The 25,646-nt window shown below is 43.0% G+C and overlaps 1 protein-coding gene across 2 annotated transcripts; it reads right to left on the bottom strand.

Moving 5' to 3' along the window:
• Positions 1 to 2,262: 2,262 nt before the first annotated feature.
• LOC146653198 (profilin-2-like) lies at positions 2,263 to 10,064 on the bottom strand. 2 transcript variants are annotated; one of them, XM_085382457.1, is made up of 3 exons: positions 9,749 to 10,052; positions 6,646 to 6,838; positions 2,263 to 4,358 (listed from the first exon to the last, which is right to left on the bottom strand). In XM_085382457.1, the coding sequence occupies exons 1-3, from the start codon at positions 9,875 to 9,877 to the stop codon at positions 4,261 to 4,263; spliced, it is 420 nt and encodes a 139-aa protein (XP_085238583.1). In that variant the 5' UTR covers positions 9,878 to 10,052; the 3' UTR covers positions 2,263 to 4,260. The 2 variants fall into 2 exon arrangements, with proteins under 2 accessions (XP_085238583.1, XP_085238584.1); XM_085382458.1 differs by lacking the exon at positions 2,263 to 4,358 and adding an exon at positions 4,396 to 4,787 and having other exon boundaries at positions 9,749 to 10,064.
• Between the last annotated feature and the right edge of the window lie 15,582 nt (positions 10,065 to 25,646).

Raw genomic sequence — 25,646 nt, 5'->3', positions numbered from 1 at the left:
AAGAGCTGAGGAGAGTCCCAGATGAGGGGTCACCCAGCAGCCGCGGAGCAGAAGCCAGGGGGAGTTGCAGTGACGTGTCCGTGAGCTCCGCCGGCAGGCCCAGGCTCCAGGCCCCGACAAGCAGCCATCAAGGAGTGAGCCGGTGTGTACCTGGACGCCCATCTCCGGACACAAAGAACCACCAACGCACTGATGTCTGAGGGCATCTGCCACTGGCAGGGGAAGTGGAGGGGGGAGATAGACCTCCATACCTTAGAGGGCCTGAGATGTCCCCAGAGAGGTGGCGTCTGATACCCAACCTGACATATAGACACAGACATACAGGCACACACAGATACAAACATCCATTCCCACCCTCATGCTCTCATATGCACTCACTCCACACTCACCCAACGTGGAGACAGACATAAAGAGACGCTGTACACACGATCACACTCCCCAAGTGTACTCTAAGCCCCAGGTCTAGGTACCCTTGCCCCTGGAGGGGGAAACTGCACCCAGACCCAGGTAGTGTTACCCTTTTCCCTGCGGTGGGGAGAGGCAGACCGCCCCGACTCCGCAGCAGCAGGGAGGCCCCACACTCCAGACCCCAATCGGACAGCCAACTCCTCCTCCCAGACCCCCCGCTCCAACAGGCCGCAGAGAACGGGGGTGTGAGGACTCCAAACCTCCCTCCACCCGCTCATTGTAGTGTTGATGCATGTGTGTTCTAAGGTGCATTTAAAACCCAGGAGGGCATGGAGCTACCTGCCAAGGAGCAGCAGGTAAGCGCATAGTCCCTCCTGCTAGCCCTCAATGTCTACGTGTATTTAAAATTGAGAGGTGGGCAACAACGCCAGGGGTGAGGTGTACACCCTGATGGTCTTGTGGATTCCGTGTAGCGTGCCCACCCCCAAGGTCCTATATGTATGTGTTATGAAAGTGTGAGTAACGTGAATGTCTAAGTTGTGGGATAAAATTGAGGCACAGGCAGCCAGAAGGGGACAGAGGGGGGGGTAGCCTCCCCTGCACCCTGGTGACACACCTTTACCCCAAGGCCCTGCATGTGTGGGTGGTTGTGGTGGAGTGGGAAGAGGGAGGCAGCTGGAGATGGGGAGAGAAGGAAGGGCGGGGCAAGTGACCCCCTCCCTGGGGCCAGCTCCCCCCGCTGACCCCAGTAGGCACCCCCATACTCTGCAACCCACCAGGGAAAGGGGGCCCAGGCCCATCCAGACCGGGGTCCAGTTCAGCAGCGCCGCCCGGCCCCACAGAGCCCGGGACAGTCCACCCGACCCCACCACAGAGAAAACTGCACCCACCCCGTCATCCACTCATCTTCCAGACTACACAAGACAATAGACGCCCAGGCTGAGATCTTCCTCCACCTCTCCTGTATCTCCCCCTCCTGCAGAGTGAGTTCCTGAAGAGAGGAGACCTCCTGCAAGATGTAACAGCCTCCCCCACCTGTTGAAGAGCCCCCCAGGTGGCTCGATGCACTGGCGGCACCCTGCGCCAGGGCTGGGCCCCCCTTACACCCACAACCCCGGCAACACACCAACCAGGGCCCCAGCCCAGAGACCGAGCACCCCCAGAACCCCACGCCTGTCCCGGACCCACCCAGGCTACCAGGTCAGTAACCCACGTCCATCAGCACAGACCCTCCCCTACCGCACGCAGCCACGAGGAAACCGTCACCTAAGAGCCAACAGAGCCCTTAATAGGCCATGACCGCAATCCCGGGTTGAGCCCTCCAAGGAAGGTGCTCCTGGGGAATCCTGACGCCCCCAAGCCTGTCCGTACCCCCACACCAATCACAACAGCAACCTTCTAATCATCTCCATTAACAGGAACTGTGGACTTGTGGTAAGGAAATGTCACATTATGGTCTTTTCTTAGCACTTTATGGACCTTAAACATCTGAGAGTAAAGATGAGATGCGTTTTGATGGACCTTGAATGTCTGTTAAAGTAATTAAAAGCCACCTTAAGTTCCTGAACAGCTGTAATGAAAGCAGTAATGTCTCATGCCTGGTGTGACATAAGAAAATAAATTAAACTTTTCTGTAGAGGAAAACTCATTTGAGAAGGACTTCACAATCTTACACTCAGATCTGAAGAAACACTTATGTTCTGGGACTAGCCTTAACCCGTGTCTGGGAGCTCAGGCACCTTAGATGAGGCCTAACCTGACGGTAAACACCTGCAGTTAGCTCAGTCCAAACATTACCACAGATTCACTGAGAGTAAAGTGTTCAGATCAACAGAGAAGACAGTAAACTCACAATCTGGTTGGAATAAATTTATTTGATCTGTCTGTAAACAAGGTGATAAATCAATTTATGGCATTTCTTGGTTTTATGCATATGAAATCAAATGCATTAAAGAGACTGTATCCCAGATGTAAGAAGAAAAAATAAAAATAAAAAAAAAGTGGTGAGGAAAGAAAATGAATAGACCGGCAAACAGGACTTTAAACAATTTTTTTTCCTTTTTTTTTTAATGAGTACACATATCCCACAAGGCCTAAACAGTGGAGCTGAAGCTAGAAAAATAAAGAAAAAAAAAGTGCCAATGAAATGACCCCTTCATGGACAGTGGGTAACAATCCGTTTTACAACAGCAACAGATCTCTCTACGTTATGGCACAGGATACACAGGTTCTGCAGTTAAAGTTTCGACAAAACAGCCATGAGCGTCTTTGTTCCAACTAATCCCATCTCCCATTAAGAGTCATTTCTACTGTTATTTTTTATTCCCCCCACTTGGACGTTGTTAGCAGTGCTGAGCGTGGACAGGCTGATTCCCCAGAGCTCAACTGACTAGAGAAAAGGCAATTTATTCCACAGTATTATAGTTGTCAACACAGCATGGGGCTGCTGAAATGCAGTTGTGTTTCTTCTAAGAGAAAAACAAAACCTAATGATCATTTTCTTCATAAACTCCCACCCTTACCTCCACTGATACTTCACTTTTTTTTTTTTTTTTTTTAAACTTTAGTATTACTGTCTGGTTAGTGTTTCCTTCATCAGAAAGAATAAAAAGCAGCCATCCTTCACATGACTTAGAGCGAGTGTACAAATACCCGACCTTCAACTATACTTGGTCCTATATAAAGAAAAAGAAATTCAAACTGGACACACTCCAGAAGGTTATATGCTGGGATGTCTGTCCAAAAAAAAGAAAGAAAGAAAAAGGCAGCCTTTAAAAAGAAAACAAAAAGAAATTAAAGAATATACATTACAGGAGCTGGCAAACAAAAGTATTAAGTGCCTGAGCCGTTGTTATTGTGGAATGTCCGTGGGTTGTCATTTTTCGTGTAATAGGGGAGGGCTGCTATGCCAGGAGGAGAGTCCCACACCACCACCACATTTGGAAGGACAGAGGTGATCACAAAAGTCCTCAGTTGGATCCCTTCTTACAATCTACTGTGGGCTCGAGATGATCTACAGGGAGTGGAGAGGGGCTGATCTCGCCAGGATCAAATAGTGATGCCCCAGAGCATCCTTGCATTTTTTGTTCGTTTTAAAAAACAAAACAAAACAGACTAACAGGTGATATCTGACGGGATGGGAGCCGGAGTGGCGAGTAGTGTTTGAAGACTGCCCAGTGAGGTTTAGTGTTTACTTGATTTGAAAAGGAAGGGGAGGAGCAGGGAGGGAGGAAGTGAAAATTTGGCAAGAGGGACTTTCAAAGATTGGGGTGGATGTGTAGTGGTGGATCAGAGAGGGGAGCGACGGTGGTCCAAGATGCACGCAGTCTCCCCACCAGGACGTGGAGGGGTGGGTGGGGGCAACGACAGAGGAAGACGTGACGAGCTTTAGTGCTCCAAAGGCATCGGCTGCTCGGGGAGGGAGTGTGTGTGTGATTAAGTGATGGGCACTAATGTGGACGAAAAATAATAAAAGAATAAGCTTCAAATTAACCACTAAAGCCTTAACTGTGAGTGTTCAGCGAGAATTTTTTTTTTTGCTGGTCTTTAAGTACAAATTTGTCATGACATCCTGTTAGCAACATGCTCATCTTTGCTATGGATCAACTGAAGAGTGCTTAGAGGGGTATTAAAGAGTACACAGAGCAAGTGCTTTGAGGGGGGGGGGGTGGATGAGTGGGTTGGGGTAATGACCAAAAAAAAAAAAAAAAAAAAAACCCACACAGCAAAGACAGATAACAAATGGGGAGAAGAGAAGGGAGAAAAACAAAAACTACAAACTAGGACTGGAAGTAGTGTGAAATGCAACAGGGTGGTAAGGGTGAGCTGCTAGGTAGCTGGGTACAGGCTGCTTTAGTATCCGGACTTCCTCAGGTACTCAGACATCTGAAATGCTTTCTTGTTGAGCTGCCCTCCATGGACACCTTCCTTCCCCATGACAATAACCAATGCTGGAGTACACAAAGGAAAAGAAACAAAATAAAATGAACAGGCATGTTGATTGCAGGGCTGGAAAAAGAATAACACTCAATGCCATCTCGGCCAAATATGGGGACAGAGCTCGAACCCTGTGCCGTTTAGAAATGCTCCTGGGGTTGTTTAAACGGGACCGTTCGGGGACGTGGGGGAAAACATGGGCTCAACATTAGATGGAACAGATTTTTTTTTTTGCTTTGTTTTTCCCCCCCAAAATTTTATGCTTTTTTTTTTAATTTTCCTTTGTTTTGTTTTTTTTATTTGTTTTTTTTAACCCTACACCGCATAAGCTACATCAAAACTAAACTAAAACCCTGAATCCCTCAAGTATTTTGCCATCGAGTATGCCTTCTTATTCAATCCGCCTCCATGGACCCCTTCTTTGCCCATTACCAAGACCAAGACTGAAAGAAAAGAGACAGAGAAGGGACATTTAGAGAAGGTGCGGAGATCACACAATGAAAAGAAGAAGAGCACAGAGCTAAAGCGGCAAAGGCAGACGAGACGGCTACAAAAGGAAGACAATGGCACAGAAAGCAGAGCGGTGCCTTCAACTCTGAAGGCTGTGCAGAGCTCCAACATTCATTTTCTTATCGGTGCTGCTGGTGGCGACAGGTCACGTTACAGTTAGGAAGACAGTAAGTGCAACAGGAAAATAAACGTGAAGGATGCATGCAAAGCCTTGTCGTCAGATCTGTGATGCCCAAACAAGCAGAGACACAGAGCTGGAGTTAGCACAGAGTCCAGTGCAATAGCAAACTGCCACAAAGACTCAATGTATCGTTTATTATTTTATAAACTATTAAGAGGACACTGCTCTCCCAGCATGCTGTGGTTTAACATGAGCTAAAAGCCAGATCAGGGCTTTACTACACTTTAAACTGCTAAACGTAGACCACAGAACTCTGAAACTAGTCCAAAGTCCCTTTACAGTGATGAACAAATTCAATGCAGAGAGGCTGAAGTTTATCTAGTCAGTGTTTTAGCCACTGATGGGAGTCAGTCTTTGTTTACCAGGTCAAATGGCTGCAAGAGTAGCTTCTATGTCCATTTTAGTTACATGAGTAAAATATCCAAATAATACCTGCTGTTTGGCCAAGAGGGTGGGGCACAAAGCCTAGCATTTCATGGCTGTTTCTGCTCCTATCAGTCTGTTTAATGTGTCATTATGCGCCATGACAGCAGCAAAGAACAAGAAAGTGAAGTTAGGAACTATTAACCATCACTAATGCAGCAGCATGCTTGGCATACCTCTCCTCAATACATGTGTTTAAAAAAAACAAAACACCCTCATGTGCCTCAAGTACTAGGACAGAGTGGAAGCGAGTGGGAAAAACAGGTGGTGAATTTGAAGGGGGGGGGGGGGGGGGGGGGGGTGTTAAACCAGAAAGGAGGAAGATGCATGCATTCCAGAAAGGATTTCCCAGAAATCCTGATCCCAAAAGTGAGCCCAGAAACTGATGATGCAGTCTGTTAGCTAGAGTACCTTGTGGCATGAACTGGGCAGGACAGGACATCGGGGCCCACACAGGCAACATGAAAACTGACAACTCTCAGGCAAGTCCTTAAAGACTCAACTTCAGCTTACTGAAATATTATCAAGGTTGTGACCCATGACAAGAAATACATTTTAAAAAGCCTTTAATTTAACCTACTGATGGTCACATTTAAGACTGAAGCTTAACAATTTATCTACTTTATAACCATTTCCACAAAGAAATGATACCCTTTAATTGTTCCGATTCTTGGCAGCTGTAAGAAGTTCTGAATAAACTGGAGGCAAAATTATTAAATTCACATATCAAAAAAAAGGTAAACATACAGACACTTTACTAAACCATAACTGATTATGATTTTCTCATTTGTAAGCTGCTTAGTCTTAAAGTGTTAAAGGTAAACCATACCAATTAAACTGCAATATAACTCTAGCGGGGAAATAAACTCACTCTTGGATAATAGTCATAGCAATAATCTCTGAATATGAACTTCCTGAGCTCAAACAACCTGAATATGCATTTCTACATGGAAGCAACTGCGGCCTGTTATCGACCGTCACTGAAAGTAATATCCAGACATTTTACACCCATCTGTCATATATTGAGGAAAGGTGCAGTCAACATCTACCCCACATGCTTGCACAAGACAATAATATCGTTTTAAAAGCAAAAATAAACAGCTAAACTAAAATGGTAAAACTCAAAGCAGGTTACTGTGTAACTACTCAAGATTTATGCTGCTAACAGCAGTATACCTGATGCTTACCTTTGGCTGCTCTGCCTACAGAAACATTGTATGTGGGCTCTCCTCCTTGACTCTTTGTTCGGATGTCCATTGTCCAGTCGTTGTCAATTTGGAGGCTGTCTCTGATTACGGAGCACTTTTTATTGCCCAGGGTCAGCCCACTGGTGAAGAATCCCTCTCGGTCCTTTCCTACTAACACATCAATTTCTTCAGGCTAGGAGGAAGCACAGAGATCAGGAGGTCAGGTACATCGTCGTTAAGATCAATGCAGAATATTGCTTATGTGGAGACACTTGAGGGTTTCTCCACAAACACAAGTATTGCTCCATAATGTGGGTGCTGTGAAGCCTCGAGATTGAGCAAGAGCCACACACACACACACACACACACAAAATTATTTGGCTGTTGGCTGCATTGTCCAGTGTTAATCTGTTGTCTTCGATCAAATTTTGGCAGTTTTAAAAAATTGGTGCAAGATGATGCTGATCAAGAGCTGAAAGACGCTCATTACAGGGAAGTTACTCATTTCCTGTGTTTCCCTGGCACAAGAAGATCAGCCAAACTTCTTTTACACATCAGCACCAGCCCAGATTTCACAACTGCTCCATCCTCAAGTTTAATTGCCCAGCCTCCTCTCAGCTCAGAATCTGCTGTCCCTCCACAACAAAAACATCATTGCTTAATATATAAATTGAGAAACATACTGAAATAATTTGGAATTTATTGTAGTAAAATAGTTCTAATGATAAATGCCCAACTCTAGTCTGTGAAAGCCTTGTGCCCAGAGCTTGCATTCATGTTTAACCTGCAGCTTTTAAATTACAAGAGGGTAGAATTAGTATTTATTGCCACTACTGCACAACATTCAACTATGACTGAATTTATGCACAAGATGTCCAGAGCTGGCTGGACTGTCATGTAATGATTTCCCTTAATCTATATATAGTTAATGGGGGTTTCAACATCTAACAGGAAGTATATCCTAAACTAATCTGTACATCTTACGAGTTTGTTCTGCACCAGGACCCATTTAAGGCACCAACATAAAAATGTATTTTACAGAAGACCTCCAGGCTAAATTTGCATTATCATGAAGTATTTGGTTTGACGGATTACTCTGCAAGAGGCCCAAAATATACCTATGGGATATTTTAATTAATATGGTTTACAATTCAGTCATTAAAATGTATGAGGTCATAGTTTCCATCTTTGACAGATTGCCCTTTCCCCCCTCAACCCCAGTCAACAAATTTCAAACCACACTGTATTATTGATGTTTCTCTTTAAAAGATTAAGTCTTGTTGAAAAGTGCCCCCCCCCCCCCCTTTTTTTTTTTTAAGTGTGTAATGGTTTTTATTAGTCATCTTAGCACAGAGGGCAGTATTTAGACTGATACAGAGGACCATCCAGCCCAGGGCAGATGAAAGCACGTGGTCTGTTTCAAGGAGTCTCCTTTATGCTACCGGTGGAGAAGTCCTGAAATCTCGACCATACCGCAATGACGAAAACGTTAAGCTGCTAATATTTCACTTTTGGGGACAACTTATTTGTTTTCTTTGAAACTCAGTACAGTAAAAAAAAAATAATTACACACACACATTTTCTTGCTCAAACTACTTTATTTGGAGCGAACTGCAGAACAAAAGGCGTTGCCCCTTGAGTCCAGAAGTGCAGAGTCATGGCACACAGTCAGGAAGGGAAAACGGCAAACTCAAAGCACGTCGTAAGATAGCGATAGCATGGCGGCTACCTACAAGCCCAGGCCAGGGTTGCTAATTTGGTCACTTCAACCGGGAATGAAAAGCCGCCATCCCCACATGAAAACGACTTCAGATCCCCTGAAAACCTTCTGTATTCATTAAAAGGGGATTCCTTTTACCAAATGCAACCACCGGGCATGCTGGTTGACAGCCGGTAAAAGCAAGCTTCTTTTACACGCTAAAAAGTCCATTAAGGAAACTGCTGTATTTCAAAAGGAAAACGCTGCCGTTCCATAGCTCCGAGTGGGCACTCCCAGTTAACCTCAGATAACGAAACCACAGTCCCCGCCACATGAGCGGGGTTTTTTATTTTATAATAGCCAGCTAGAACTGCTAAATCTTCGTTATATTCACGTTGGAACCGGAGGAGTCCCGATTAAAAACGTAGATGACTGGCAAAATAAATTTAACGGACAAAATGGAGGATGAAGGAAAACCCCGAATGTGTCTGTTAAACAAGTTAGCTTTACTTTCAGTCGACTGAGTTTTATTTGTTGTAAAATAGGAGCATCCGACGCATGCTGTCCATAACACGGGGTGGCATGCTAATGAGAAAAAAACCGAGATCCGAGCCCAGACGTCTCGGTTAGCTCCCATGTACAAAAATGAATAAGAAACTGGGAGCGTGTCCGCCATCTTGGAAAAATGATGGGCGGTAGCGGTGGAGAGATTCACAGAAGCCGAATAGGAAAATTGAAAAGGACCAACGGAACGCCAGCACGTAAGGAATGCGTGCGAGCGCCGCCAACCCTGCGCCGTTAGCGTTAGCTAGTAATGACTGAGGATGATGGTGGTGGGGAGGGAGATGACCGGCCCGATTTGAGCTAACCGTGTAGTTCGCTAATCACTGGTAACACTGACTTAGTCTGCATGGAAAAGCTTATGGTAGCCGAAACTACTAAGCAGTTTTTAAACATGCGAATGACTAATTCAGGATACAATAGTTTTATAGGACTGCCGTTTAATTTTCTTATATTACTGTAGCTTTTCCAATGCGGCTAGTTACTGTTAGCAGCCAAGTTAGCCGCTTTAGCTCGAGTTCGCGGCAACGATGATCTCTAGCTTGAGCGCTTCGGTGCTGCACAGTTATTTTAAAAGGGAAAATGGCTTAAGCGTTAAGATAGTAGACGTACAATAAAAGCGGGAAAAGAAAGGTGGGAATTGCAGGCGACAGGTTGAAAAGCAACGGCGCACACATGCCAGTGGATCCTATGTGTGACCACCGGATACCATGTGTACCCACACTGCTTCGCTTATCCCCCATTCAACAAGGCCTGGCATGCAGACAAACGTATAAGCGACATGCAAAAATGTGCATTATGCTCATACACAACTAGGAATACCGACGTACAGCACATACGTACCGTTATGTTGGCAAAGGTACCGCCGACAAAAGATGCCCAGACATATTTGGCGTCCGCATACCCAACAATGGCCGCGTCCTGGCAGCTGCCATCGGCCATCAGGTTGTCCACGTAGCTTTGCCAGGACATGTTTGTGAAATTAGTTTTAAGGTGAAAAAAGTAAGCTAAGTCACGATCGCCTCTTGAACGACGAAGAAACTGTGAGAAAGCTGTATTTATCGGTGGTTACACGGGCCTCCAGCAAGCAAAAACCCCCCCGGCACCGTTACGTCCCGGCTTTCTTCTGGTCTAGGCAACGAAGAGGAGCCGCTGCAACCGGACAGGCGCTTGGGTGTAGTCCTGACTAAATCACTCCGCCCGAGTCGTTGTTCGTCTCTCCTCCCATTGTATTATATAGGAAGCGGCGGAGGAATATCATGCTTTATCGCGACAGCAATAAGGAAAACGGTATTTTTCTCAAGTGCATTAAAGATTTAGCCAATCTTCCAGATTTTTTAAGGCCTTAAACTTGATTAAAAAACAAGTTTACATTTGCAAAGGAGAATTTTAATGGTTTAAGGCTCATGTAAAGCTTAGACTTCAGTAAGTTAAAGTTTAAAAAGGCATTTTGTTTTTACACAGTTTATTTTTTTCACTTTATATTGATCATTTAAGACACGCTGGCACCCATCTCTTTATTTAAACACTGAATTAGAGTTTTTTGTTAATATTAAAAATTACATTAAAAGTTTTATAGTTCTTGATTTAACATTCCAGTGATGGCTACGCAGTCCAGTTAAGCATCTGAGAAAATTCTTCCTGGACTCTGTTAACTACAATGGTCATTTGAGTTACTGTGTCATATACAGAATGACACCTGCCAGAAGAAGCACTCTCAAAAGATCACAGGTGAAAACAGAGAGAGGTAACTGAAAATTATTTCATTGTTTAAGCTCTCAGGATCATGAGAGAAAACCTGTTGTACCTGTTGGGTAGTGCATGTGTCAAACCTGTATCTTATAATCCCAAGAGAAAAATATGAATGTAATATAATGTGAGGCAGCCATCATTAGCACTGTGTCAAAGGGAAAAGTTTTTTTCCATATATGTGCCTAATGTTTACATGTTAAGCATGGTTTATGCTCGAGAATGCATTCCAGTGAATACGGAGCAATCATGTTTGTTTACTTTTTTATGGGAGTTGCTCATAATTTTATTCTGTGTTACTTCTCTAGAAGTGCTCTTACAGTGTGGCAGTATGACAGTTGTCACAAAGTATGTAAATTTAGGATTTTTATGGTGGCAGGCCTAAACTGTCCTTTAACCTTTTCCAAAACTATTTCTTTGTTGCAATTTCACTGTTTATTTGGTGTTGCTTTGCAAGTTTAGCTCAAAGAAAAGAAAAGAAAAGCCTCACAGCATCTCACACAATAACCGCACCCACTGAAAACAAAGGGGAAAAAAACCATAAATAAATAATAAACATAAAACAAGCTCGTTCTTTGGGAGGCAGTTGGAATAAAAGGAATAAACACAGCTGTGTTTTTTTAAGAGTTCAGAGTGCACATGTGTGCATCTGTCCAGCATGCTCTGATGACCACAAATATAGGGGTGATGAGGACGCTGAGCTTCTACAGGTGCAGCAGTTTGGTTAAGGACGCGCACCAGCCAGTCACACACCTACGGATGATGTCAGCCGTGCGTCAGATCTGGGACTACGAGGCTGCTGTGTTTTGTATTTCTATCTGTTTGTGTTTGCTCCATGGAAACCATTAATAATCAGGCCACTCTTGTGATCAGTGTTCTTAAATTAGAAGACTGCTCTGCTCCTCCTACTCTGGTGATATGTGTGTGATCTTCATTTAGGGAACCCTTCCCTGGGGTTTCTTCTTCTCTTCCAGCTCTACGCAAACTAGCTTAAACGTATGTGCTCAGGCACCTTGGGTGGCCACCTCTATTTGGCAGGTGTACAAAAACAAACAGAGGTCAGCCAGCGTGTTCAGTGACAAAGAGTGAAAGGAGAAAGTGGCATTTGCCGCCCAGATTAACGTGACTCTCAGTGAAAAGACATGTGTTAGGAAGCTGGCGTGCCAAAAACTTCCCAGAGGGATTCAAGTGAAATGAACTGGGAACTTGGAACCATTGCAGGATTTGGATATCAAATTGAAAACACTAACTGGAGATAAATTGTTTAGACTCAAACTAATGTGAAAAAAGATTAAACAACTGTAGGTAAAATGGCTTTTCTTTACATTGTGGGCATTTTTTAAGTGTGCCATATACACAGGTTCCTCATTCTGAGTCTTTTCAGCACACGACAGTCTTATCTCTTTCTAGAAACATCTACTTAATCCTTGTTCTCTCTTTCTTCCTGCAGAAGAATGGGCGCGAAGAAAGTTATTAATTGACCAAGGTACAGGACTTGAGCAGGGCAGAATGACTTGTCAGTCAGGCCACACCCATATCCTCATCTCCCATTGGATGCCAACAGTTTCCATGGCCACCTCTGTTTTGCACTTCTGCTTGGGCAAAATAGTACCACTCACAACCACACCACTCAGCTTCCACATGAGTCATGGAGATACAGAAAAGAGCTTACTTGTTTGCCTTAGAAAAGGTTTGCTTTTTTGGACAAGAGCATTGTCATCATAGCTTGATATCGCCGCCCACCTCAGCCACCCCACTCCTTTTCCTTTTTGCAAATGTATGCATTCCTTATTTTTCAAGCATGACAGAACTTAAAGTTCTCAAGGATCAGTGTTTGTAATGGTATGAAAGTTTTTCATATGCTCTGATGAAGTGAATAAAAGCAGGATAAAGTTGCTGCAGTTTGTTTTTTGTCTCACTTTCTCACTGAAATGAATAGACTGGATTGGAGAAAAAAAAGTTTTCAGTGTTTTCTTGTAGTGTAGCGCACGCCCCGATTTCAACAAATGTGTTGTGGTATCCTGTTAAACAGGCTGTGTCGAGGCATTTTGAAAAAAGCAGGACATGTTCAGAGTACAAGGAAGCAAACATTGATATGATTATATGTGCACCAAATTGCACTGCACAGCCTTTTTGCATTTATTTATTTATTACCTGGACTTTGCATCACAAGGAAGTTCATCGTCAATAACCCCTGTCATGGACTGCAAATGCAGGTTGAGGAAGAAGCCTTTAAAGAAATACGTTTTTATATTTGTGGAGTATTTCTTGATAAACTAATGGGACAAGACAAAAAAAACAACCTTTTTGGTTTAAAAAAAAAACAGGTCAAACATGTTCACTCCTGCTTTATAAAAAAAGGCAATTATGCTTTCAGACAATGTAGGGTTTTATCAGATGTTTTGCACACCTGTTCAACTGCCCCTTAATGCAAATATCTTATCGGCCAATCACAAGGCAGAACTCAGTGCATTTAGGCATGTAGACATGCAGCAGAAGACCACACCAGGTGCCGTTCCTGTCAGCTAAGAACAGGAAACTGAGCTTACACTTCTCAAAGGCTCTCCTGAATTAGACACCAGATGATTGGAAAAACTTCACCTGGTCTGCTCCAACATTCAGATGGCAGGGTCAGAATTTGGCGTAAAGGACATGAAAACGTGGCTCTATCCTGCCTTTTATCAAGCGGCGTTGTGTCAAGGTGTTGAGATATGTTCTGGGCACACTGTGGGCCCTTAAGTACCAGCTGAGTATCTTTTCAACACCACAATCTACCTGAATATTCCTATCGTGTTCATCCCTTTATTAGTACAGTGCACTCATCTTCTGACGGATGATGCACCATGTCACAAAGCTCAGATCATCTCAATGTGGTTTCTTGAACACAACAATGAGCTCACTGTACTCAAACAGCCTGAAGATATTGTAAAAGAAAAAAATGCTGTTCTCTCTGTATTTTTATTGAAGAAAATATCCATGAATTGCTCCACTGCATGTTTTCAAGGCAGCTCTATGGCACTGAAAGATAAATGATAACAAGGCTTCATAAGCAATGCTGAAGACAAAGTTAGAGAGGCAAGGCTAAGATAGTTTGGATATTTTTAGAGGAGGGATAGTAGATATATTGTACAAATGGTGTTGACTATGGAGATACCAGGCAGGAAGAAAAGTGTAAGGCCTGAGAGAAGATTCATGGATGTAGTGAAGGAGAACATGCAGAGGGTTGGTGTGGCAGAGGAGGATACTAGGGATAGGGTGAGATGGAGGCAGACGATCTGCTGTGTCGCCCTTTAAAGGGAGCAGCCAAAAGAAGAAGAAATGTATGAACAGTGACCACCAGCATGTTTACGATGCAAAGAGCCGAGTTATTTTTAATGTAACATTATAAATACTAGAGCAGGAGGGTTAGAAGTTACCAACCTTTAGTCCTGCACGGCAGAATCGGCAGGTAGCTCTGCTTTGTCTTGAGAAGCCTGAACTGCGCTCATTTCAGGACCTTTTTTCACCACAATTTAACAAAATTATTTATTCATGACCCCCAGTTCAGTCTTTGTCTTGTGTAGCAGCAGGAAAAAAAGGACCTATTTTTGACTCATACATATGAAAGTAGTAGAGTCCATCTGTTAGTCGAACCTCGGATGCAGGAGGAACAGTGTGGTTTTCATCCTGGTTGTGGAACACTGGACCAGCTCCTTATTCCCTTGAGGATACCTGAGGATGCATCAGAGTTTGCCCAACCAGTCTACATGTGTTTTGTGGACTTGGAGAAGGCATTCAAACGTGTCCCCCTGAGTATCCTATGGGAGGTGCTTCAAGTATGGGGTGTCTGGCCCGTTGATACAGGCCATTCGATCCTTATATAACTGCTGCAGGAGCTACGGTCTGCATAGCCGGCAATAAGTTGGACTTGTTTCCAGTGGGTGATGGACTCCGCCAGGGTTGCTGTTTGTTACAGATTCTGTTCATAATTTTTATGGACAGAATTTCTAGGTATGGCCAAGTGGCAGAAGGCTTCCACTTGGGTGGTCTTAGAATCGCAGATGATGTGGTTCTGTTGGCTTCATCGGGTGAAGGACTCCAACTTGCACTAGATTCGTTCGCAGTCAAGTGTGAAGCAGTGGGAATGAGAATCAGCACCTCCAAATCTGAGGTCATGGTCCTCAGCTGGAAAAGGGTGGAGTGCCCACTCCGGGTCAGGAACGAGTTCCTTCCCCAAGTGGAGGAGTTTAAGTATCTCAGGGTCTTGTTCATGAGTGACGGGAGAAGAGTGGGACAGACAGTTTGGTGTTGTGGCTGCAGTGATGTAGATGTTGTACCTGTCTGTCATGGTGAAGAGAGAGCTAAATGTAAAAGCGAAGCTCTCAATTTACTGATCGATCTACGTACCCTCACTTATGGTCACGAGCTGTGAGTAGTGACCGAAAAAACGAGATTGTGGATACAAGTGGTGGAAATTAGATTTCTTTTGAAGCGTGGCTGGCCTCTCCCTTAGAGGTAGGGTGAGGCGTTTGGGCATGCGGGAGGGGCTCAGTGTAGGGCCGCTGCTCCTACATATTGAAAGGAGCCTGTTGAGCTAGTTCGGGCATCTGACAAGGATGGTTCCTGGGCGTCTCTTAGATGACCTGTTCTGAGCATGTCCCACTGGGAGGAGGCCCCAGGGCAGACCCAGGACAGGACTTGCTGGAGAGATTATATCTCTCAGCTCGCCTTGGAATGCTTTGGTGTTCCCCCAGAGGAAGCTGGAGGAGGTGGCCGGGGAGAAGGAGATCTGGGCTTCTCTGCTTAGGCTGCTCCCCCCGCAACCTGGCCCGGATAAGCAGAAGATGGATGGATGGGACATGAAATTTCTCAAAGGTTAAGATTAGTGCTGTCAGCGTTAATCTTGTTAAAGTGACATTAACTCCATAACTGCATTAACGTGGCAAATCTCCGATAGCGATAGGATCGCCCTGTGCATGGGGCTGCACGGCGTCAACGCGTTAGCGCGGTTAGCTCGTTAACGCATTAGCGCCGTGATTTGCGTTAACTCACTAATGGAGATTTGCTGCGTTAACACGGTTATGGCGTTAATGTCATTTTAACAATATTAACGCTGATAGCACTAGTTAAGATGTTTCAGAGTCACTGAATAAATCAGTGTTTTGGACAAAATTATTTCCCAAACTTTTTGTGCGCAATTCACACATTTTTAAAAATACAGTATGTTTGTCACTGGGTTGTTAAGCTGTAAAGAGTTATGCTGGGTGATTTAATGCTAAAGCGTGCTCTCTTTTGCATTTTTCCACACGCTCAGCAATGCGACTGCTTGTTTCATGAAACAAACCCCAACGTAACAACGTAACAGACATGGTTTAAAAAGGAAACTGTGCTTCTTTGTTTGTTTGTTTTTTTAACTTGAATTCCTTCCTGGGGCAGCTTGGGTGCAGTGCATTAAATATTGAGCAGCAGCAGGTAGAGAAGATGGAGTGCTGGAGCAGCTCCTTTCCTAGAAAATGTCTCCTCTCTGCTCACCAGGTCCCGGCTGTCACAGACAATAGAAAATCAATAGCAGCCAAGACTGAGGAGGCGATGGATACTCACCAGTGGATGCACACATGCTCTCCATTTGAGAAAGCCCATGGACAGCTTTGACAGATGAGCCATCAGAAGCATTTTCATTGGTTCTTTAATAGATGCATGTGATGAATTTCCCTTCAAGAAATGTTTAAATATAAAGTATTTTTATCCAATAAGGTCAGGGCAGAGCTGGAGAATTAAAGTTTAAACATATTTATTGGTTAATTGAAATACAAAATTTCATGGCAACAGTAACATCTCCACACAGGTACCCACCCAGCTTGAGTGGACGTACACTGATCGTGACAGTAAGTGTGGACGGCACGCACACATGCAAATGGATTCTCAGCACACAAACGTTTTCTCATGTGAAGACACTTGTAAAATGTGGGCATGCAAATACGCGTGACCCGTAGTCCACGACACACGCGATAGCTACCTTGTGTAAACCCACCCCCAGGACGATGATGTGGCCAGAAGGACTGGCCTGCAGAGGTTAGAGGAAAAGAAAAACCTGGAGAAAGTAGAGATGAACTTCTTTGATTTCCTATTTGTTCTTAGGAATGACGATAAAGATTCGATAGACTCTTCTTCATATTCCAGCACCCATATTTTAGTCTTCTTGAAATAAAAAGGTAATAAAAAGACAAAGGAATGAATCTGATTTTATTTGTATTTATAATCCATCATTTTTGAGTGAAGCAGCCTTTCAGCAGCACGCTACTGTAAACGCAGCTCTGCATTCACTGGTGCTTCTGTGGTATGATGTACGGACTGGATATAAAGCACCAGTGTTCTGCTCAGATGAATAGTCATGATTCATAGTGAAGGATGAAGAGAATCTGAATCTCATTGTGGAGGGTTATTTTCATCCTCGGATCATTTTTTGTTCTGTGTTAGCTTCTTATGACGATTGTAGCTCCTTGTTCATTTTAGTATTGTTTTGAAGACATCTTCAGTCGTACGCAGGTCGCACAGAGTGAAGCGCACTCATGAGCAGTCAGATAGATAAACATACCTGTGGCAGGTTTATGTGAAAATAAACTGATGTTATAGAAACTGAATTTTCGAAAGTGTAACATAAGTAAGAAATATCATTTCATATATGGCGACTTAGACATGCTGTAGGTCTTGGGATGTACAAAGGCATGCATGATGCTCCTCGCTCTGTTTCCTTCAAGTCAAACCTCTTGGCTCTTTCTGCCCTGCACTATGAAAAAGTCACCTGTTCCTTATCCAAACTTTGTGGCCGTCTCTTTGAATTTTCTCTCTGAGATTCTGTAGGTGGTGCTGTTATCTCTCTGTTTTACCTTCCTACTTGCTCAGATTGAAAATAGTGAGATTCTTGAGGGTTTTATTCACCAGTGGCACACTAGTGTTGTTGAAGACAGAATAGATCTTAATGTGAGGTAACTGTGAAACATTATGACTTCATGGGGGAAACACACAGATATCATTACCCACAGCGGTGTGCACTGCACATCGAAACATGCTGCTGCCATTGTAAAAGAGCAATGGGAAAGGAAATGATCTTCAAAGCCGATAAATGTGCAGTTTTTACAGCATCTTTGAAACAATCACAAAGACATATGTTTCTTTCTGTCAAAAAACAGAACAACACCAGCCGGTTTAAATTGGAGTTGTTATATTTTCTTTATTTTCTGTCAGATGAACAATGTTACGGTGGTGGATTTTGAATAATGAGCTCAGTGTGTGTGCAGGTGGGATGTAGTGTGGTTGTAAGGCCATGTGGTCAGCTCAGGCACAACATCTGTGTGTAAGGAGCAGATAATTAGAAGAAACTTGGCTTCATAAAAACCCAGTTTAAGGCAAATAAGCATCATCCTGAGGTGAGCAGAAGAGGTCTATTTTGAAGATGGGAGCTCATTGACTGTCATTGTGTTGTTGTTGGTGTTGTTGGTGGAGAAGAAGCGGGTTCAAAACACTGCGAAACTCAAGTTGAGCTAAAAAAACTCCAGTTGATGCACTTCAGAGCAGCTCCTGAGTGGCTTTTTTAGAAGACCGAAACCACAAGGTAAAATCCTAGAGAGCAAAACTGAGTCACCACTTGTGGATGTTTTGTTTGCGTTATTTTCATGCTCATTTGATTAACATAGGCAGTAAACATTTATGCACAAATGCCTTCGGTCAGGTGGACACACTCCTGAAGGTGTCCATTTATGACAGCTTGGCTCCTGGTGAGCTGCTGGACTGACCTTTATTTATTCAATTAACTATAAAGCTCTGAGGACACATTTGCGACACCTGGTTAACCCTTTGAAAACCCCACCCACTGTCGTATATGAATACAGTTACACATATCTGCACGGTACCCACCCGCAAACCACTAGCCACCCACTCACCCACACAACTCACAGCCACAATGCAAGTCTTCTTAAAAGAGCAGCTGTCATTTGCAAGTCAAAAGAATAGTAAATGGGGTGCGCCACTGCAGCATATATCGCTTTGTGTGTATGTCTGTGCGTGTGAGTGAGTTCATTTGACACCAGTGATCTTTGATTTTACTCTGCTGGATCTTTTAATTGCTTTTTGATTTATGGAGCCATAATGTTGCACACTCAGACCAAGTAATAGGATTTAACAAGACCTCCATTTCCCTTCATCATCTGTGGGTTGTGGGCTATATGTGTGAGCAGCATTCTTCTTTGTTTTTTTAATTTAATTTTTCTTAATCCATTTAGTTATTTTTCTCTTTTTAAATCTGATTTATCCTTTGTTTTATTGATGTATTTTTTATTTTATTATAATCTCTTAATAGCTTTTTTAAACCATCCCAGTTTATATATGAATAGATATTTAAATGCACACAGAGAAAGCGAGAGAGTGCTTTTACTGCCCAATGACGACACCTTGTGGTTGTAAGTGTTTATTGCAGCAGCCCAGGGGCGTCATGATGGCAGTCTGACACAGATGGTGCTGGAGAGCTGCTGGATGAGGGGAAATAAAAGACTTGGCATTGTCACCGCGAGAGGTCCTCGGGCAAGAGAGAAGACGAGTCCGAACAGGGAAGTTTATGTAGAATTACATCATAGCACTCTTCCAAATCGATGAAAGCTGGCAAGTAAGTACGGTGGGAAAAGTTGTTGAATAAGTTAAGCCAAAACTCTGTTGCTGTCCTCAGGTTTGTTTCGAGTATTAACAGATGACACAGACACACACATGCTGGCACTCGCCCGTGATTTACCCATATACCACCTTCTCATCTAAAGGCACAGGAACAGACTTCAACTGCTCAGGTCCTACAGCTTCACCACAGGTTTTCTGCAGGCTGTCTCTATAATGAGAGCTTTCTATGCTGTGTCACATTAAAATTTCAAAATGATTCATCTTTTGAAAATTCTGCAGGCATTTACCTACCGTGAAGACCGCCCTCGCTTTAATCTGACAACAAACAAATAAAATAATAGGCGTAGCTGCTGTAGGGGAAACACATTAGTTTCTGCAGGATTATTGATCTGGTGTCAGTGTTAGCAAACAGCAAGAAGTCACACTTTTGTTTAAGCTGTTTTATCCGATTATTTAATGTTCTTTGTCTATTTTTTAATTTAAAGATACATAAAAATGAAACATTGGCGCAGTTTTGTCCTCCCAGGCAGCAGCTTTGTGCTGTTTCTCGTGCTCTTCACACATCAAGACATTTTCCTTTGAGAGATCATTTTTAGAAACACTGCAGCCAACTTCTGTAATTAGGAGCAAGAAGATTCACGACTAAAGATGTCTGTGAAGATTCTCAGTCATCCAAGTCATCGTAGTCTAAGGAGCTTGGAAAGAAAAGCGTCTGGATTTCTTTAAGTTTCTTCAAGACCTTTCACCCAATGACTGTATAAAAGATTTTTTCTGCTGTTTTCTACAGTCATTGGTTTCACCTCCCATCCAAGAAGCTTCTTCAGTTCTAAGAGCAATTGGTGGAGAGTCCCAGATTCACGACTCAAGGTTTTTATCGTCATTCCAGCACATGTATTCACAGTGAAATCAAATGACCTGCACAGTTAACACCAACAATCTAATTTTTAATCAGACAATATTAAAACATCTGTAACAAAATGAATGCTGTTAATGCTCCAAAGGTAGTCGAACGTTAAAAGTCCGCTATGCCCCAGTAGCACACTCTGGTGCAGCTGTCATAGCTGATTCATTAAGTAGGCTTCAACGCAGTCACATTCTGATAGAAAATGTACATAGAAATTGCTTTTGCGATGCTCCTGCACAGCAGGGTGCACACTCATTCAAGGAAACATGTCATTCATCCTGGAAACCGCAGCAGATTTTCAGATTAAATGTGCCCCAGTTCTTGGTGGCACAGTATTGAACTGAGTCTTCCTGCAAGACCCTCTTTGCCTCCTACATGCTAACATCCTCAGCTTTTAAAAGCCAGATTCACAAAACCAACCAATGTCACCCCCTTTGAGCACAGGATCAGAACCTGCGTGGGCCTGACCATATTCATTTTGTTTATGGGTTTAGGTTGGGTTGAGAGGTGCGCGTGGGTGTCCTAATCTCCAGTGCTAGCTGGATAGATCGCTGGAGATTGGGACACCCATGCGCACCTCTCAACCCAACCTAAACCCTCCTGATGGCCCTCACTGTAATCTAGATCAAGTCTGGCAATTAAGAAAATAGGTTGTTCAGGACTTGGAACACAATGAGGAGATTAAGAGATGGAAGTACACCTGCTGGAAAAACAGTAGGGGAACATTATGGCCCGTCAGGCCAAAGGTCGCAAGACAGTGAGTCCTGTAAGGTTGGTGGGAGGAAGAGAGTAGGAAGGATAACACAATGAATGTTTGCAGATGTGCTGTTTGAAGAGTGAGAGGTTAAGTAGGCTGTCGGTAATCATTTAGTGTAATGCAATAAATCGTCATGCAGATTTTTGACTTGGGCAACTTTATCAAAATTGCCCAATTTTCCTTTAACGCTGCAGCGTAGCAATAGTCAACACCGCCCAGAAAGTACGTCTTATTTTGAAATCTATCCTATAAAGAAACCATATATGTAATTTGCTCAGAGCAAAACTCGTTGAGTCATAGGGGGCAGGTGATGACCCAAATACTCTATCAAGTGTAGGCACATATATACAGTACAGTGCACTTTCCTTCTTTCCCTGTCCCATTTAACTCGATGTCTGACGTACGGTTAGCTCCATAATTTGTTGGACTTTTTCTTTTTTGCCTCTGTACAGCACAACAGTCACGTGTGACCCAAGTGCAGGCTTTTAGCTTTAATTGAAGTGTTTTTTTGTTGTTGTTTTTTCAAAGGTTCACAGAAGCTCTTTAGTAATTACAGCAATTTTGGAGTCTGGACAAACTAACCTCATTTTAAATATTCTATCAACACTCATGTCCTCGAGAAACACCAGTTACCCCGTTCCCCCGGCAGCCACACGTGCCCACACCGTAACACTGCCGCCTCCATCTTCGACAGTAATGTGGGATGCTTCAGACGACGCTGGCTTCCTGTTTGCACATTGTTGTACATCCTCTGATTTTAGACCTTGACAGCGACTCACCTGTCTCCTCGAGAGCATTCTTGGCCTGGTTAGATATTGTGAAGTTGTTTTTCTTGTCTTATTATAGACTTAAGTTGCTTTCTGTAGTCTTTCAGGCCTGTTGGACCAGACAGCTGATTAGGCAACTCTTAAAGTTTCTGCTATCTCTCTGAGAAGTTTGTTTGTTTTTCTGCTCAGTGAATTAAAGCTGATGTCTGCACTTCAATCACATGCTGGTTCTTTGATTTAACAACATCTGTAGTGGTGTACAGAGGTAGAACTACAAACTTTGTATCTTTGCCTAACAAATTATAGTCCTAACTGTATAACTCTTTATTTTCATTGCACAGTCACAGTGTCAAACTGGAGAACCTTCCCACATCACCGCTACATGAAAGGCAATCAAATCACAATAAATAATTACCATATGTATAGAATAAAATATAGACAACATGTGCAGAGTTAAAAAAGTATGTGTGCAACATCAGGTATTAGCACTGATCAGGGCTATAAAAGCTGTCCCTGAGTCTGTTTGTCTGTGACCTCACCGTCCCAAATCTCCTGGCTATCAGATACTCATCACTGCTTATCAGTGCTGATAATCACATTAAAATAGGCCGCTTTTATTAACCTATAAAAGTCTTGGGCACAGCAGAGATAGGTGTCAGCATGCTTGCCCTCATAAACATGAAGCAATCATTTTGCAATAGAAAAGCCGAGGTTTATGTATTTAAATAATTAACGATTAAGGAAAATATGCTTGGTATAAACTGAATGTATACTAATCTAGTAAATTTTATTTTGACCAGATTCTATGAAATTTAATGTTTTAAAATGTAGCTAAATAACACGGATGTAATGAAATTATTTAGAGTTGGTCATTCTGGCGTAAATATTTTCCTCAGCTCCTGGTCTCAAGGGCCGGTGTCCTGCAGGTTTTAGATCTCACCCTGGATCAACGCACCTGAATCAAACGATTAGTTCATTACCAGCCTCTGGAGAACCTCTAGACATGTTGAGGAGGTCGTTTAGCCATTTAAATCAGCTGTGTTGGATCAAGGACACATCTCAAACCTGCAGAACACCGGCCCTGGAGGCCTCAGAGCATGCAAGGATGCAAGCTGCAGCCCTGAGAAGTTCTTCTGCATCAATGATGAATACTTCATAGATTTTAGCTTTAACGACTGCAGAAGGAGGCGGCTGGATGTTTTAAACATCGCTTCTTTTGCTTTTACTTGAAATAACCCACATCTCATCATGCTGACATGCACGAGAGCCATCTGTAGCTTGAAATAAAAGGCTGGGATCAAAGAACAAGTTTGACTTTTCACCTCTAACACAACCACAAATGTAACTACAAAAATCTATAAACATGAAATATTGCGCTCAAACAGGCACCTTTTTAAAAACAAAAACTACATTTTGATATTTGTGTGCTAGTTATGTGTGTGCTGGAGACACAAAGACGCTTGCAATCCTCCGACTATGTAGGAGGTTTGTTTAGGAATAAAGACTCTGTTTCATCAGATAAATCATTTTCTGGGAACGAGATGTTTTTGTCAAAATGATTCAGCTGAACGATCGAGATAAACATCTGAAGGTAGAACAGAATATAATAACTGCAAATTTTCCACCAAAGACAGTTCTCCTTTCCCTCACAAATGCCTGTTTATGCTCGCTCTGCTTAGGCAACATGCGCCCCTGCATTACATCATACAGTAGCTTCGACGAAATAACCCAAAATCCCAAAAAAAGGGGAAACTGTTCGAGGGGATTGGAGATTTGCTCTGTTATTGTTTTGCTGCAGTTCTAAACTTTCCACATAAGCATGAAAAACATACAAGGTCGGCTCTAAGTGGGCGTGCACACTATTGTTTGCATGCTCAGCAACCTGTAGCTGGATTCATGAATCATCGAGTTTCTCTCTCTCAGACACTTGAGAGATAGTCCTTTAGGCCTAGTGGTTGGATAAAAGAGATTTCTACTGTTTTATTTGGTCGCTGCTGCGTTTTTTTTGCACAATGAAGCCATGAAGCCGTCTCGTTCAGGATTAGAGCTCAAAAATCTGCCCTCCCAAGGAATGTTCTCTCACTTCCCCTAACAGCGTTATTCAACGTGTTGCAAGGGTTTTAAACCTCCAAGACCTTTAACTGTGTGCTTCTAATTATTGGTGGCTTGGTATTTTCATAATTAGGCAAATTAAGCACTTCCGTCTTGAACTGTTATTAGAAAATTACCGGAACATAGGAACATATGCATTTCTATTTCAAGCAAAGACACATTCAGGCTTTAAATAGCACGTCACTACTCTGACTGAGCACTCAAAGTACTTTTTTTAAATCACAAGCTTCATTCACCCCATCACACATGAATTCATGCAGTGCTTTATAGTGGGAGTACGGTTGGAAAACTCCTTACATATTATATGCATGTCTGCGCTCTTATTGTTTATGTCTTGTTCAGGAGTGGGAGTTTGCAACACAGTGTAGGAGTAAAACACCCCCAAAAAGGCTTGTCCTTTGTCTCTAGTGCAACGCTGAGTAGCACTTGTATGAGATTTTAGACCAGTGTGCAAAAGATCACGCTGCACCATCATCACCAGTTGGGGCGGCTGTAGCTCAGGAGGTAAAGTGGGCTCCTCCAGTCTGCATGGGGAAATATCCTTGGGTAAAATACTAAATACCAGGTAGCTCTTGGTGCGTTCATTTGAGGGTTTGTGTGTGTGTGTGTGTGTGTGTGTGTGTGTGTGTGTGTGTGTGTGTGTGTGTGTGTGTGTGTGTGTGTGTGTGTGTGTGTGTGTGCTCAAATACAGTAGAAAAGCATTATAACAATAATAAAAAAAAGAGAGAGATGCTGCTATGGCTCATAGAAACCATGCTTGCTCTGCATCTTTCCTGCACTGTAATTTTGTGGTTTTTCTGGAGAAATTAAGGTGGTGCAACAAAAAGGTGAGTCAAAGCACATATGACTGGTGCTCCCAGCAGTGACTGCTAATTAATTTTTACTGTAGTTTCTGTTAGTTTCAATAAATGAAAAACAAATGCAGACATCACTGTAAATCTCAGCACAACTAGAAAGCAGTTCCCTGAACTTGTGATTTGGCTCCCAGATCCAACATTAAATTAGCCTACATGTTCTAAGATGACATTGAAGTCTTAGTCCTCCAGCTATAATTAGATTTTGATAAATTGCATTACATGTATCATTATAGTGTATGTGCACTCATCTAAGTAATACTGACAAACCGCTCTGTTGCTCTGTAACGACATGAAGCCCTCTTCTCGGGGAAGAAGACAAAAGCAGGGCCTTCTCACTTCTTTGTCCCAGCTTAAAATTCTGAAGGGATTGCACTGAAGATGATGAATGCAGCTGCGTAGGGACTCAACGCCTCTGATTCAGAGTTTGAAGGGAAAATCTTGTCCAAATTCCCTGGTAGTCTCCTGAAGCATGACATTGTATGCAACCTGCCTTTGGTTTTGAAGGAAATTAGAAGGAACAAAAACACATGTTACACAAGCAGGTTCAGCAGAAATGATTTCACATGCAACGCCGATGTTGCCTTCCTTGTGTGTTGAACATCAACACACAAGGAAGTCAACTCTATTAGTCAGAGTTTTCACAGTTAGTGGAAAAAGCTCCAAAAGGAAAAAAACGATTATTCCGGTGAGTTTCGACGAGTTAGGTGACATATGCAGTACACTCAGTGTCAAAACAAGCCACCGAACATCACGTTATTTATGTATTGCAACATTACTTGAAAGCTCGGTTCAATGCCATGTCCATATAGGGGAAATCTTTGCATTTTATGGATTACATCACATACTGTGTTATATAATGTCAGAATATTGTGCAACAACTCATCTGGGCTTCCAATAGGCTTCCCCTGAGAGGATTTATGAGGTAAAACTACGGAATGAGAGAAAACTATGA

This window comes from Rhamphochromis longiceps, linkage group LG15 (assembly GCF_057381845.1).
Source record: "Rhamphochromis longiceps isolate RC_006_pf linkage group LG15, R_longiceps_female_GT1.1, whole genome shotgun sequence".
Lineage (NCBI taxonomy): Eukaryota > Metazoa > Chordata > Actinopteri > Cichliformes > Cichlidae > Rhamphochromis > Rhamphochromis longiceps.
The sequence above is the reverse complement of the archived record's forward strand: the minus strand, read 5'-3'. Positions and strand labels throughout refer to the sequence as shown.

What these genes read in the sequence shown, in the direction of transcription:
- LOC146653198 (XM_085382458.1), bottom strand. Translation starts at nt 9,877, where the DNA reads ATGTCCTGGCAAAGCTACGTGGACAACCTGATGGCCGATGGCAGCTGC. An exon ending in GTACCTTTGCCAACATAACG is followed by an intron (nt 6,839 to 9,748) that starts GTACGTATGTGC and finishes GCTTCCTCCTAG; the next exon opens with CCTGAAGAAATTGATGTGTT. An exon ending in TGTAGGCAGAGCAGCCAAAG is followed by an intron (nt 4,788 to 6,645) that starts GTAAGCATCAGG and finishes CTTTTCTTTCAG; the next exon opens with TCTTGGTCTTGGTAATGGGC.